The following is a 15,313-nucleotide window of genomic DNA, read 5'->3' as shown; positions in this document are numbered from 1 at the left end:
TTTAAAAAAAAAAAAACTGAGTTTCTAATGGCTAGAACCGCCGGTTCGAACCGGCGGTTCCAATCTGGTTCTGACCGATTTTGTGGAACCGTCAGTTTGCGGTTCCAAAAAATTAAAACCGGAACCGAACCGAAAATCTCTGGTTCCAGTTCCAGTTCCGATTCGGGACCGTTTCGAACTGACGGTACCGGTTCCCAAAACCGTAATATGGCCACCCCTAGGTCAATGTAGCTTATCGCGGTTAAAAAAAATATTTTTTCTTCATGTAAAAAATTTGATGGTCGAACTCATTTTATGTCAATTCAAATTATGATGTGAAATATTTTGGGTTTGTTCCATAATATTAATTTTTTTAACAACCCCTTTCAAAAGAAAAAAAAAATTCCCATTAGCTAATTAATTGTTTAACTTAAAATAATAAAAAAGCACATTAATTATTTAATTAATTAAATTCAGAGGAGAAAAAACGATAGGTATTGATTGTCAAAAAAAAATTGCTAGCTAAATGATAAGTTTTAAGGAATTTAATGTTTTATAAAAACTTATAATTAATAGAAATAGAGTTTTTGACTTCTAAAAACGTTAAAAGTTAACTCAAAAGCAACGTGGCCTTTACGAAAAATGCCGTGTAAGAACCTCTTTCATATTGGTTGTAATAAGTTAGTTATTTTTCATCATAACTTGTTACCTATCAAAATATATAATTTAAAAGAAATATATCACTTTTTATAACTCTATTTAAATTAATTGATTATCTATTTTAACAGAAAACAAGTTAACTTATTACATTAAATACATATTTTAAAATTTGTAAAATGCAGATTTTGTAATTAATTATGAAATAGTTATCCATTCCGCTAATCAAGGGAGGAGTTGGCAATTATATGTCTCCTTGCTTAATGGTGCTGTCTTAAGCTTGTGCAGATTTTGTAATTAATTATGAAATAGTTATCCATTCCGCTAATCAAGGGAGGAGTTGGCAATTATATGTCTCCTTGCTTAATGGTGCTGTCTTAAGCTTGTCCAATGCTATTGTTATCTGTATGAAACAAGCAACAGAAGAAACTTACACAAGGGAACAAAAATCAATTTACTAGCACTGACAAAAAAATTACAATGCAGATTACAATCTTGAGGGCTACTCTTAACAGAGAATGCACATTCAAGCATTTCTGCATCGGATGAGGCAAAAAAATATCTTAATCAGCACCGGGAAGCAACTTTGTGCCTGTTGTTCCAAAACGTCTAGCTGCTGCAGGAATTATTCGGGACGGTGACAGAACCTGGGCGAAAGATAGATTGTATGAATCTGTTCCTAATCGACTCTGTAACCATCCTCTGCTTCCTGAAAATCCATCTGCTACAATCCAGCAATTCTTGAAGCCAAGACTTGTTAGTGCTCTAGCAACTAATTTTGCAGAATCAGAGTACCTGAATAATAAAGGACATTTTAAGTTAAAAGGAAAAAAGAACAAGAACGAAAGAAATCGGCAGACTAGACCAATGAGCTTTGGCTCATTGATACTGGAGTCATCTCTAGGTTTATAAGGTCTCGAGTTCAATCTTGACCAGAGTGAAATTAATTGGATTTTACATGCAAGTAAGGAAGAATAACTCACGAGTCCAAAATAATAATGTTGGTGCCTTTGTTAATTTTCTTGAGATATGAAATCTTTATAGCTGCTATTTCAGCTTCTACTTTCTTCACATTTCTTACAAGGCCTCTCAACTTGCTTGGTAGTTCTTCCAAACTGAAAAAATTGATGGTAATGATAGATTAGAAAAAAATAAAATTCTGATCAAATAACAATGCCAAACAAACCATTAGTATAATCAACTGGCCTAAACAAAAATGTCAAAAAAATCCTTAATCTTGTTAATTGTTTCTGTCTGTGCATCAGAAAAATGAAATGAAATGCATTGAAACACATAACTATATATATACTCACGGAATTGCAATCATCTTGTTCTTAGCACTGGAAGGAAGACGGGGAATACCAGTCTTGTCCTTGTCTTTCTCCGAACGAATATCAATCATAACATGATTTCTTGTAGTTATTAGATCGAGGGTTTGAGCAGGAGTTAGCTCACCTAAAGAGTGACGGAAGACATGGATTTCCCACTTCATAAAATTAGTTTCCCACACTTTCCATTAGCACAAACTTGAAAAGCTAAACTAGAAGAAATATGCAATATGGAGAATCCTCCATATTGAACCACACAAATAGAACCTCAATAGATTAACCAAATTCACCTTGATAACCACGGAGGCTAAATGAGAGGGCGGACCATACTGGAGGAAAGAGCAGGTATGCAAGGAATATTGCTCCTGCAGTTCCCACAATCACCACCGGGTCTGCTGACAAAATGGTTTCAACAGTTGAAGAAGCTACAGGTTTCACATCTTCAATTACCTTTGTTGTCTGTTGAGCAGCATCAGCCGCTGTCTGCATCCACAAGGGTCATAAATTTTATGAATTTAACTAAAAATACTTTGCCAAATTGTCATCATTGCTTAATGAAATCTTAAATAAACACAAAACTGAAACAAACATGAGATAATTCAAATTCTTAACCTGCCTAGTTCATCAAATTCAGTTTAAGGTATCTCATGTCAAAGCCAAAAAGATCAGAATTGCTCCAGTTTTTCAATATGAGCATTTCAATTCATTGTTGAGTCAATGATTAATTAGCTAATCTAGTCATTGTAGTTTTATTTGTTTGGATAATCTATTGCAGCTATACTTAATTCAAATCACAACACACCGACCAATCATTTCGAAACCAAAGAGATGTTTCACTATTGGCTCAAAACAATTTCAAGCAGCGCAACGAAGTGGGTTTTAATTTCCAGACAATTTAGTAAACACCAATTAGAAAGCATTAAACTGCATACTTAATGTGGAAAGAAAATGAAATGAAGCAGTGAAATTGAAAGTGAAACCTTAGCAGCACTAACAACTGGCTGTGTGTCAATGCCAATGTTTTGAACAGCTTCTTGGGCTTTCCTTGAAGCCTCTGAAATAGCAGGAGAAGCAATCTTCAATGCTTCATCTCCAACTTGCTTTACAATTGGCAATGCCTTATCTATGCCTGGCTTCAAAGCATCACTAACGATTCCAAATACACGCTGAGCAGTGTCCAAGAAACCTGACCCAACTTCTTGAACCTGATCGATTGTCTTCTCCACCTACAGATTTCAAAAGCCAAATTCAACAAAAGGGTATCAAGAAAGATATGAAAAAACACAATTACAAGAAAAGGATATCAAGAAAAATGTAAACAAAAACACAATTTCAAGGAAAGAGTGTATAAATTGTAAAAAAGAATCAATTCAAGAAAAAAATGTAAAAAAATCCAATGAAAGATTGTTGAAGTGTAACTTTCTCACATCATTGAGAGAGGAGACAATCTGATCTTTGGAAAGAGAGAGAGCTTTTGCTTCTTGAGGAGGAGAAGAGAAGACGGCCAGGAAAGATATAGTGGTTGATGTAGGAAGTGATACAGAGATGGGTCTTAAAGCTTTTGATGGTGAAGAAGAAGATGTTGATGAAGAAGAGGGAAGAGAGAGTCTTGCAGTGGCAGTAGAAGATGATCTTATTCTCAGGGCCATCTCAGCTGCCATATTTGGCTACTGAGACAGAGAGAATGTGGTTTGTGAAATTTCTAACTGTCTGGATGATGGTATGAGGATTGTGTGATGAGGAATTGATGGCTTAAAAGCAAGAAAACTTTTGGCCAATGAGAAAGGGAAACCAACTGGCCCATCAAGATTTCAAGAATTCACTGGAGCCGCTCGCACCACTCTACTGCATGGCATTCTTGTGGTTATTGCTGGTTGTTGACTTGTTGCCTTCCAACTCTTCAACACCCACCCTAAATCTACAACATACATTTTGTACTGGACTAAACCTTCTCCACTTCATGAACCATACAGGGCTAAATGCTAATCAGGGACAACATAAGAAATTTTAATTCCAAGAAAATATACGCAAGCCCTTTTATTTTCTTTATATTCAAAATGTTTCAAGCTCGGGTGGAGAAAAATGTCATTCATTATAGTCAGTCCAACACTCATATTCTTATTGGTTGAAACATATTTATTATTTTTAAATCTTCGTTTGTTTCGGTAAAATAACTTGCAGGAAAATTTTTTTAATAATTTTCTGTTATTTAGAGCATTCAGAAAATAAATCAACGGAAAATATTTTTTAAACTAAAAGAAAATTAAGTCATTTTTTAAGTAACTTACTACCTATTATAAGTGAAAAAAAAAAATCAATTACATTTTTCTTTCTTTAACTTACTTTCGCTTATCTTCTCTCCCCAATCCCTCCATCTTCAATAAAATGGTGAGACTTAGACACAATTAATGATAAATGAGAAAATTAACAACAATTCCTAGTGTTTGGAAAAAAAAAAGGAATGCTTTTTAATCCAATTGGGATTCCATTGAATCTAGTAATCTGCAAGCTCAATGCTTAAACCGAAATTCAAAGTTCCATAGCTACAATTTCTTTCTCTAAATAAATTATATCATAGCTAGGGATGGCTATTTAATTTCCTTGGCTCCGCTTAGTACCGCTCTGACCCCGACTCTGACGAGGCCTCAATATTATGCGAGTAGAAACAGGAGACCTTCACTCCTCGTAGGATTCCCGAAACTCGCACCAGCTGCTAATAATTTAGTTTTTGTATTAAAAAATTAATTTATTTTTATATATTTAAGTATTTAAATATATAATTTTAATTAAAATTACATATAAATTATTAAATTATATTGAAAAAATTATAATTTACTTTTTAACAAATACATTATATTTTATAATGATATATTGAAATAAAAAAAAAAAGAAGAAAAAGAAAAAACTCTTAACCTTTTTACAATAATAACAAAAGGATGGGCCCACGCCCATCTTGTTATCTTTGGGCTTTTCTCTCTAACGTGCTTCCATCAGTCATCGTGGTTTTGGAGCTTGATTTTTTAAATCTTACAAACTGAATCAAACCATTAATTTTTAAAATCGTGGTTTTAGATATACTTGGATCAGCTTTGAAGTTTGAACCAATGTTGCCAAATAGAAAATGAAAATTCAAAAAGAATCCATATTAGGATTTAAACCTTTAAACCCATGCCTCCAGAACAAAAATCAAAGCACCTCTCTCTCTATAAAAACGATGCATTCTGAGGAGGTGTGAAGTGGAGAAAAAAGATTTCATAATTGAAATTTTGAATTAGACGAATTTTTTCATTGTTTTCATATTGAAAAAGTAATAAGAATGAGAGGTATTAAGTTTTTTATTATCTTGGCGTTGAGCTATATTTCCGCAGAACATTTTCGACGGTATCTTCACCGTTTAATCACCAAGTTCGGGAATGGATTAGTGTGGCTCCTCTACGCCTAGTACATCAGAATATCGAACCCATTGAACCACCTTAAATTAAATACAAAATTACTTAAAATAAACATAATAATATAAAAAAATATTTGTGATCAACAATGCAATTAATTAGTTTTATTGTTCTAGTTTTCTTTCATTTTTATAAAATGCATAATTTTTTTCGTAAATTTTTTATGTTTTTGTGATTTTGCAAGTTGTTGGTTCGTCTAAGGTTTTATTATTTAATTTAAGAACATTGACAAAAAATTTTATGAATTATTAATCAAATTATTGAAATTAGATCGAAGAAATGGTAAAAGAAAAAAAAAAAAAGGATAGTAATCTTTGTATTAGGTGCGGGTCATTAGGTTATCTCTCCACCGACTTTTGGGCTTTTGTGGACATGGGCTTCAATAGCGTAAGGCCCACTTGGCTAAACTTTTTAACATTTTCCATATTTCTGTTTAAAATCATAGTTATTAATATAAAAAAATTATTTATTTTTTTAAATAGATTTACATGGTAACATTTAAAAAAATTTAATTAAAAAACTGTTTTTATTCTCATTTTTTTCCAATATATAATTCCACAAAAGCATGACAGTAATTAAGGGCAGAGTTTATTTTTTTGACATCAAAAAGAGGATTTTGAAATTAAAATAATAAAAGTAAGGGATAATATGTGAATATGTAGTACCTGAAGAAGAATCCAACAAGAATGCTAAAAGTTACTTCTGATGATCTGCAGTAAATAACAAAAAAAAAAAAAAATTAAATAAATAACTGAAAAAAGAAGTGAGAAAGAAGGCATTTTGTAAAAGACACACATTAAGTGACAAATGACAAACATTTAATTTTTATTTATTAATAGAAAATTTGAAAATTATATATTAGAGAATGAAAGAAATGTGGAGAGGTTCTTGTAATATTTTGGTACTTTTGAGGCGTAAGTTTTGTTTTTAGGCTATTGGAATTATGCAACCAAAGGCATTAATTAGGTTTAAATATTTTAATTATTTCACAATAAATATATTGCTCATGTCAGCTCACTTCTTTGGAATTTTCTGCAATTACGTGAGCTAGTGATCCACTTCATATCATAATTAAGCATGTGTCAAATGACTAATCTACCCACTCCTCATTATTTCTTTTCTTTTTTTTTTTTTTTTTGAGAAACAATTATATCTATTGATGTTTATTTATTTATTTATTTATTTTGGTATTGGTTGGAGGCTTGTTACTAAATCGTGAATCTTTTTTATAGACATGCTTCCAAAAAAATGTGCGTATTTTACACTATTATATTACTCCCTCCCTTCTCCATTTGATCTTTTATTAAGGACGAAGAAAATGATAAAAGAATATATTGATTTTCTAAAAATATATATTAATAAAATATCTAAATTGTCTTTCTTAAAGTTAAAAGCTCTCTATTTAATTTTATTATAAAACACCTAATAAATATGGATAGAATTAAAAAAAAAAATAATTATTATACTTTCAAAATCCTAAATAAGCATTTAAAATGTAATAAGGTACGCTCTGGGCAAGCCTACAAAAGGTAAAGCAAGCACTCCCTAACTCTCGAGTGTTTAAAAGCGACTTCATGTCCAGAGTTAAAACTCGAAACTTCTTGTTAAGGGAAAATGAATCTTTATTATTCCATTTCACCCCTTAGAGTTAAGAGAACTCAATTTTTCATTAAATGATTATTATTATCATCATTCCATTAAAATTAAGAATCCATTAAAAGTTACATGCTAATTTGTTTTTGTTTTGTCGGGTTTGTAATGTTGTCTTAGATAGAAAGGCTATTTCCCTAGTCTACAAAACAAACAAGTGTAATAATAGGGTACCAAAATCCAAAAGCATGGTGCCCAGTATTCCTTTCTTTCATGTCCTTCCAAACTACAGTCAATAGGTAGATACATATAAATACAAAGAAATCTTACATTTCATCAATTTACTTGTTAATTATTACATTTAGGGTTAATTATGCATTATGGCCCTAAGGTTTGAATTTGAACATAAAATATATAATATAGTCTGAAAATCTTGCATACATATAAAAAATCTGAAAATCTAGTTACTAATGAGTTATCTCCTTTCATCGATTGATTTAGGTTTGGTTGATTCTCCAAAAGGTCAGATTTTGGTTCTTGAATTGAGAATTCTAATTCTAAGCTAGTATTCAGTGACAACTTTTTAAGTAGCTCGTAACGTTTTGACTAAACGATGTTTTTTATAGCATTATAGAATTTAAACGATGTTTTTTATAGCATTATAGAATTTAAACTAATGTTTATAGTATTATATATATATATACATAAAAGGCTATTTTGGTTATTTTCTCTCTACCATAAATAAATTAATTCCTTTTGCCAGTACAACATTAGTACAAAGCTACAAATAATTAACCCAAATAAGACAACTAAAATGCTATTCTTTCCTACTCATCATTCTTGTAGTTATTGTTACTTTATTATATATAGATTGAAGGCTTTCTTCATCTGACCTAGATCCAACCCTAACTAGCTCTCTTGGCTACTCCATGGACAAGAAAGAGAGCTCAAAAGTTGATCTATTTCAAGAAAACCCTCTTCATCAAGCAAATATTTCAGATCAAATAAAAAGAATAAGAGTACCGCCAAGATGCAATAAAAATGGAGCATTAAAAAGATTTCTTGGAGTGAGGCAGAGACCTTCAGGAAGATGGGTTGCTGAAATCAAAGATTCATCACAAAAGCTAAGGCTATGGTTAGGGACTTTCGATTCAGCAGAAGAAGCTGCTATGGCTTATGACAGTGCAGCTAGGCTTTTAAGAGGAAGAAATGCAAAGACCAACTTTGTTTATGAGAAAAATAACGGAAGTGGAATTATTTCTACTCACCAAGAAAGCAAGCTTTTAGGGAAAAATCCAAGATTACACCAACTTCTTCAACTCGCAATTATCAAGAACCATGCAAGATCATCTTCTTCATCATCATCATCATCATCATTAGCTTCAGCTTCTGATAATAATGATAAAATTCCATGGATGGGTCAAGATTTTGGTACTATGGTTGAAGATACTATTATCTGTTCTTCATCTTATGATCAAGATTGTTATGGTAATAGCAGTACCAGCAGCAAAATTTGTGGTTTATCATCATTTGGTACTGCTAAGGTTTATTCTTCAGTTATTATAGCTCCTTCCTTTAGTGCTTCTTCTTCTTCTTCTTCTTCTTCTTCTTCTTCTTCTCCTCATCCTCTATGTAATCAATCAGGAGATGAAAACAAATCCAAAGAGGGTTAGTGTACAAATTAGATAAAATTAATTTGGTTGTACAAATATCTGTGTTTTTTAATTTAAGAAACATTTTATTTGTCTTATGCTTTGGAAAACTTTTGTATTTAATTAATTATTCTCCTTCAAACTTTATATAAACAGATCCACAGCTTAAACAAGGTAGTAATTCGGTAATCAGTCATTTCAAATGTAATACTCTAAAATGCATGCTTATATTTCCTTCAAAAAAAAAAAAAAAAAAAAAAAGCATGCTTAATTATACATACACGTGTGAGGATTAGTATATTAAAATTTTATAATTTGAGCTAAAAACTCATAATTATAAATATATTCAAATCCCCTATGAAATGAATTAGAAATTAAAACTCATAAAAGACCAATTGGACGTGATTACACTGCACCTGTTAAATTCAGTCTACTAGGGTATAAATCAACCCATTACTTTTGTTGCTGCTGGAGGCTTAATTCCATGAAGGCCTATTTCGAAATTACGGTATATTCTCTCTATTCAGCGCAAAATGAACTCGAATTTTCATTATGCACATATTTTTTTTTATGCTATTATTTAATACACGAGTGTTAATAATGTACGCACTTGAATTTAATAAGTAGGAATTTGGGTAAAATTTTGTATGTGGATGTATAATATAGTCATTAAATTATTTAGAAATACACTAATTTTCAAAAGAAAGTTTCGTGTATCGTATTTTATATTTAGACCTTATCAATATGCACAGAAAATTTATTTTGACTTTTTCATTTTTACTCGTATATTTTTCAAAAAGCACAACACTTAATTTCAAAGGGTAAGTTAAAAATTTAAAATAGATTTCAATTTTAGAAAGGTTTGAATTTGGTTGATTAGAACACAATTTGGATATTCACAACTTGTAATTTATAGATATTAATTGTTAAATTCTAAGTTAAACTTGATTAAAGCTCAAATCGCATTTGGTTATAAAGGTTAAAGTTGTCATTTACGATATATGAGGAAATGCTGCTCCTATTTCACCAAAAAAACATCTAATTAACTAAAAAACAAAACAACAATTAACTAAGCTCAAATTGATTGACTATACTATCACCGAAATTCACACTTGCAGGCTATATTCGAGCACATGGTTCGGCATTCTCCTTTAAAATTTGATGATCTACTAGAATCTATTTCCTCATCAGAAAATCAACAAAACAAAGCTTGTGATTTTGAGATGGGTGGTTGATGATGATTTGTTAGTGATGAGATGTCTCGCTCCTTATTTATTGTTCAGAAGGTTTCTGTCAGTCACTTTCAAGGCATCAATCTATCAGCAATCATGTTCAGAAAAAGGAAAAAAAAAATAAATCTTCCTCTCCTTTACTTTAATATCATCATTTCACAACCATCCTGTGAATATATTTTTATCACATAGTGTATTTATAATACCCTCCATTTCACATATTCTATTTTAGTATATACATATTCATCACATGTATTTTTATGTACTCGTTTCACAACCATCTTGTGAATATATTGTTATCAGTGTATTTATAATACCTTACATTTCATCTATTCTATTTTTGATTTATACATATTCATCTATCAAATCATCATTTTGAAATACAAAGCCTAAATATCATTGGTCTTCGTCATTGAAATTTTAAATTGTATTTTATTTATGATTTTACAGATGCATTACAATGTTGTCATCAATTTGATCATAAACATAGCTCAACTTTTATTTTAAATTTTAATCCATTAAATATTTCAATTTATAAAATTAGATTGATTACATTCTTATCAAATAATTAAAGGTATAAAAATTATCATTACAAAAATTATATTACCCACAAATCAAAATTAATATTCTACAACAAACATTAATTGGGATGAAATAATTGGAACTCCTTCTCTATTAACTAAAAGTCTCAAATTCAAGTCTTAGGCAATTATCACTCTAGGAGAGTCACCCCCTATATGGAACCTGTAGCACTTGAAACATAAGCAGAATCCGAATACCGGTGGTCATATACCCAAAAAAAAAAAGTCAATATTCTACATATAAAAACGAAAAACTCTAAAAATTATTATTGCGAAGTAAAAAAAAAATCCAATATTATCAGAATTCTAAACTTTAAGGGCTTGAATGCCATAAAATATTTTCGTGAAAAATACAATACATTAACTGTTCGGATTATTGCTAAAATTAGTTTTAGTCAAATCCAAATGTAGTGAATCATGATGAAATTTAAATGTAAGAATTTTGACTTTGGAGAATGTTTCTACGGCAATGAGCGAATGCCAAAAATTCATTTCTGTCTTATTATGCAGAATGTAAATATCCTCTGAAATCTGAAATCTAGAGCATGTATATATAAAGAAAAAGCCTTGAAAATCTTTGCTTCCTACCACTTCAATAGCAAGAGAATCGCATAAGCAAAATTCCAATCAGACACAGATATACGAAACCAATAGATAGAATACATAAAGCCACAAGAAATATTCCTTGAAATTTTAATAACAATACTTATATTTGATTAACAAATATAAAAAAGAATATTGGCAAAACAAATTAAAGGGAATTTAGTTAATTATCAAAATTGTGTCATAGGAACTAAAATCATAAAGCCACTAAAAACAAAAACACGGAAAATGGAATTAGCATCTTTCATTTGTCGAATTAATCAGCTACATGGAATTAAGAGTACATATGACCCTAAGATTGAAGAATCCACTTTAAGCTTTCCCATTATAACAAATGGGAATACAAGTTCTGTAAAGTAAATTGAGAATAAAAAAAAATTCAGTATGCCAGAAAATTTTGGACCGATAATTCAAAATAAAAAAGCAACAGAACTGCAGAATATCCTTAGCTTTATCACGTTTCCAGCAATCTCTCTTTCACTTTCTTGAGATGGTAGTTATGTGTCTCTATAAAAACAAAATTTTAAAAATATTGGTTGGTCCACATCTCCTTAGGCTATAGAATTGGAATTGATTTTCATGTTCCCAAATAGTTTGGTTAGAGCAGGGAACATGATACCACCAGACTCAGATTCCATGAGGACACATCAACTTGGAAGATTCTAACAAGTTGGTACTCTTAACTGCATTTTTTTTTTTCCCTTCACTTTCAAGCAGCAATGACGATAGTATGTCTCCCACTCGGAAACTTCCTTCAGAGACACTTATTTTTTACTTTACTAAGGAAAGAAACAAGCAAAATACTTCTGACCACCTGCTCAAGAAAATGACACAAAACGGCAGCAAATCAACTCCTATGACCTCCATGTCTTAGAAAACAGGCCTGACACAGTTTCTTTTCTATTTTCTGGGAACAACAATGTTCTCAGCCTATCAATCAACTCTAACAAATAAGTGCATAGTGAAAGTTGGGACCATGAATCCATGATTACCTTCATATTTATAAAATCTCACCCTCAATTCTAAGCCAAAGAAAAACAATATCTATTTAAGAATAAGAGCTGGCCATGGCTATAATTGTCTAGGTTCATACTATTAAAGAAGCTCATTGGCATCTATTCATGCTGAAAGAGTGTTTTTGGGCAAATTTATGTACTAAATGAGGTAAAAACCTAAGTCTCATAACAGAAGGATATTTCAGAAACAAAGGGAAAAAATATTGTATCAAAAAATTTTTTGAAGGGCATGGAACCTATACTGCAGACAAAATCAACATCAAAGGAAGCAGGATATCAATGCAATTGAGCAAACTACAGAAAAAAAAAATCTCCTTCATGATAAATTCATAAAGAACTGCTTTAAAAACTCCACCAGAAATCATTCTCACAACTGCTTCAAGCAAGGGAATACAGGTTGAGATTAACAATAAAAAACCACCTACTCGGAATTAAAGAAATACAGGTAATTAAAAATGAACCCCACATCAAAGTCCAAGCTATGTATTTTAGGTTCTCAAAACTTATGGAGAAAGTAAATATTCATATTTATTGATCAAGGAAATAGTAACAAAAAGGGAAGTTAAACAAGCATGGACAAAATAAAAAATTCTGAACTTGAAGGAAACAAATTCCAGTAAGTCATGAAAGAGGAAAATGAGGAAAGTGAAAAAGCTAAAAGTGAACATTGAGCATGAATTGAAGTATGGTAGGCTATGATACCTATTAATAAAATAGACCAGGGCCTAACTCACTCCCCAAAAGCTAGATCAAGGGGAGGAGGATTGTTCGAGTCTTATATGTTGAAATACCTTATCCCAAACCAATGTGGGATAACACAAGTGTTATAAGCCATTTATAAGAATTTACAACTTCCACAAATTTTTTTGGAGAGATTGACTACAAAAATAATCCTCAAGTTTCTTCCTTCACCCAAAACTTGTAACAAAAAGTTGAATGAGCAATATTTAAACAAATTGTAACCAATAAATCATCAAATTCATAACTACACCACAGCTAATTGCATATTAATTGCATTTAAAAACATGAAATAATTCATTCAGCTCATAATAGGGCAGTTGTTTAAGAATCAATATTCTTGCCTTTCGTTACTCAAATCCTCATTTGCATATCACAGAACAGAACTCGCTAGGCATAATTGGACAATAAACCACTAAAGAAAAATTAACATATGTAATGAATCATTTAAAGCATAATCCAAAGACAGAGACATGGAAGGAATTAACATTTTCCAACACAAAGCTCAAACACAACACAGAAGAAAAACAAAAATTAGAAATTACTTATCATAAGCTACTTAATACTACATGGATAGAAAAAGGGGACGCTACCAGTTTGGTTCCACAGCAGATGCATTTGCTCTCCTGCAACCAACTTTAATTAACGCAATAAATTTGAAGCTTATAAAACAAAATAATGAAAATGAAGGTGAAGCAGAGCAAAGCGTATTTCAGATTCGGGATTATACCAAAAATTGTAAGTTTCTCTTTATTTTCTAACAATTTCACAGTAACCAAACAGAAAACAGAGTAAATTTTGTTAGACAGGGACTGGAAAATAAAAAGAAAAAGACAAAGAGGGAGGGGAAGCGCTGGATGCAGAGGTTTATCGATCGATTCATGTCATTTTGCTTATGTGACAACAAAATCCTCCAGGAAGAGATCGATGAACCGCTGCCTCCAGTGACCTCGTCCCCAGCCAACACCAAACACACTAAAATAATAAATAAAAAACTGAATCAAAAATTTTCTAGAAGAAAAATAAGTTAAGCATTCAATTCTCTTAACAGATCAAAACAAACAAATACAAAAAAATTTCACTTAAAAATTGAATCAGAAGTGCCAAACAAACACAGATCTAAACATTAGTGTGTGTGTGTGTGTGTGTGTGTATATATGAACATGTATATCAACTACAGCATCTTTTGCATTTTTAGTTTCAATGTTTACACATAAAAGATGCATGCATTTATATGCAGTTACATAGTTAGAAACAGTGAAATTTCTAATTCAAAGAGAGAGAAAGGAGCGTGAACCAGAAATCTAGACGGTGCAGAGTCACCATTTCCGTACTCTGTCCCTCTCTCCCTTATTGTCTTTCTCTCTGTTTTGAGTGAAGAGAGAGACCATAAACACCAAATTACTTTTGAGAGGGCAATTTGGTATTTGTATATGAATATCTGTTTTACTTTTATCCTTAGTTTTTCATATTGGACTGACAAGTAACAATAGTTTTCGTGACAAAATAAATTCATGCAAAATTTATTCAAGGGTAACTTACTATTTAATCCCTCAGATATTATCAAATTCATTATTTCATCCTTCTATTTTGAATAATTAATATACAGTCCCCAATTTAGTGTCGGTCCAGCTAAAAAGTCCTTCCATCAAAGAGTTCGCATTATAGAGAATTTATGAAAAATATCACGAGTTTAGCATTGTAGTTGAAATCCTTCACACTCATAATTTTGAGTTGTACTCAAAATTTTACACTTATTATTCAAAATTAAAAATCTTTTTTGCAAAGAAGCAAATAGTAATATATATAGAGATTTATTTAAAATGATCTCTTTAAATATTTAAATTCTGACTAAATATTGTAAAAAAAATTATACATTATTGACGAAAATAAATTTTAATCTCCAAATTTTAAATAGTAGTTTTATTTGTATCACTAAATTTGTTATCAAAATTAAATATTTACTTTGTTTAAAATTATAAATTAAAATAGTAAAAAAATAACTTTCAAGCCCTTTTTACATAAAGTGATTGGCGAACAAATAGCAGGCAAAACGTGGCATATGGTGCCAAAAAATATTGGAACGCGTCATAATTCTGGGAAAGAGGGTGGGGGTCATCCATCACAAAATTCCCTGCGAATATGTAAATTTATCTGTCAACTTTATTATTTTAATATTTAATATTATACTACATACTCTAATTTTTATTTTTATTTATTAAATATTTTAATTTATAAAATTACATAATTAAACACTTCAATTTAAAAAATTATTTTATTAAACTTTAAATTTACAAAGTTAATCAATTAAATACTTAATAGATAATTGAAATATTTGGAAAGTAATGTTATAAAAATTATCCTAACTATGCATCAAATTAATATTTTATATATAAAAAATAAAAATCTTAAAAATTATTGCTATATTAGTATAAAAAGTGGTAACATTAAGTTTAAACGCACGATAAGTCATTCACAGAGTTCAGGT

At 30.6% G+C, this 15,313-nt stretch overlaps 2 protein-coding genes and 1 long non-coding RNA gene across 3 annotated transcripts; 1 reads left to right on the top strand and 2 right to left on the bottom strand.

Annotated features, from left to right (window-relative positions):
- Positions 1-1,066: 1,066 nt before the first annotated feature.
- On the bottom strand, positions 1,067-3,807 carry CAS (calcium sensing receptor). The gene is made up of 6 exons (XM_012237537.4): positions 3,392-3,807; positions 2,945-3,190; positions 2,255-2,447; positions 1,950-2,091; positions 1,620-1,751; positions 1,067-1,431 (listed from the first exon to the last, which is right to left on the bottom strand). The coding sequence occupies exons 1-6, from the start codon at positions 3,623-3,625 to the stop codon at positions 1,200-1,202; spliced, it is 1,179 nt and encodes a 392-aa protein (XP_012092927.1). The 5' UTR covers positions 3,626-3,807; the 3' UTR covers positions 1,067-1,199.
- Positions 3,808-7,868: 4,061 nt separating this feature from the next.
- Positions 7,869-8,765, top strand: LOC105650711 (uncharacterized). Its single transcript, XM_012237655.4, has one exon. The coding sequence runs from the start codon at positions 7,933-7,935 to the stop codon at positions 8,674-8,676; it is 744 nt and encodes a 247-aa protein (XP_012093045.1). The 5' UTR covers positions 7,869-7,932; the 3' UTR covers positions 8,677-8,765.
- Positions 8,766-11,295: 2,530 nt separating this feature from the next.
- Positions 11,296-14,288, bottom strand: LOC119369583 (uncharacterized). The gene is made up of 2 exons (XR_005177128.2): positions 14,123-14,288; positions 11,296-13,451 (listed from the first exon to the last, which is right to left on the bottom strand). It is a non-coding gene; the product is annotated as an uncharacterized LOC119369583 (long non-coding RNA).
- Between the last annotated feature and the right edge of the window lie 1,025 nt (positions 14,289-15,313).

The sequence above is a fragment of the Jatropha curcas genome, chromosome 5 (genome assembly GCF_041381405.1).
Source record: "Jatropha curcas cultivar XTBG-Jc1 chromosome 5, XTBG_Jcur_1.0, whole genome shotgun sequence".
NCBI lineage: Eukaryota > Viridiplantae > Streptophyta > Magnoliopsida > Malpighiales > Euphorbiaceae > Jatropha > Jatropha curcas.
This window is presented reverse-complemented; position numbering and strand designations above follow the sequence as displayed.

Excerpts from the sequence above, each read along its gene's own strand:
- CAS (XM_012237537.4), bottom strand. The coding sequence starts at position 3,625 with ATGGCAGCTGAGATGGCCCTGAGAATAAGATCATCTTCTACTGCCACT. Across the intron at positions 1,752-1,949 it reads AACAAGATGATTGCAATTCC|TTTGGAAGAACTACCAAGCA; the intron begins GTGAGTATATAT and ends CAATTTTTTCAG. Across the intron at positions 1,432-1,619 it reads AACATTATTATTTTGGACTC|GTACTCTGATTCTGCAAAAT; the intron begins GTGAGTTATTCT and ends TTTATTATTCAG.
- LOC105650711 (XM_012237655.4), top strand. The coding sequence starts at position 7,933 with ATGGACAAGAAAGAGAGCTCAAAAGTTGATCTATTTCAAGAAAACCCT.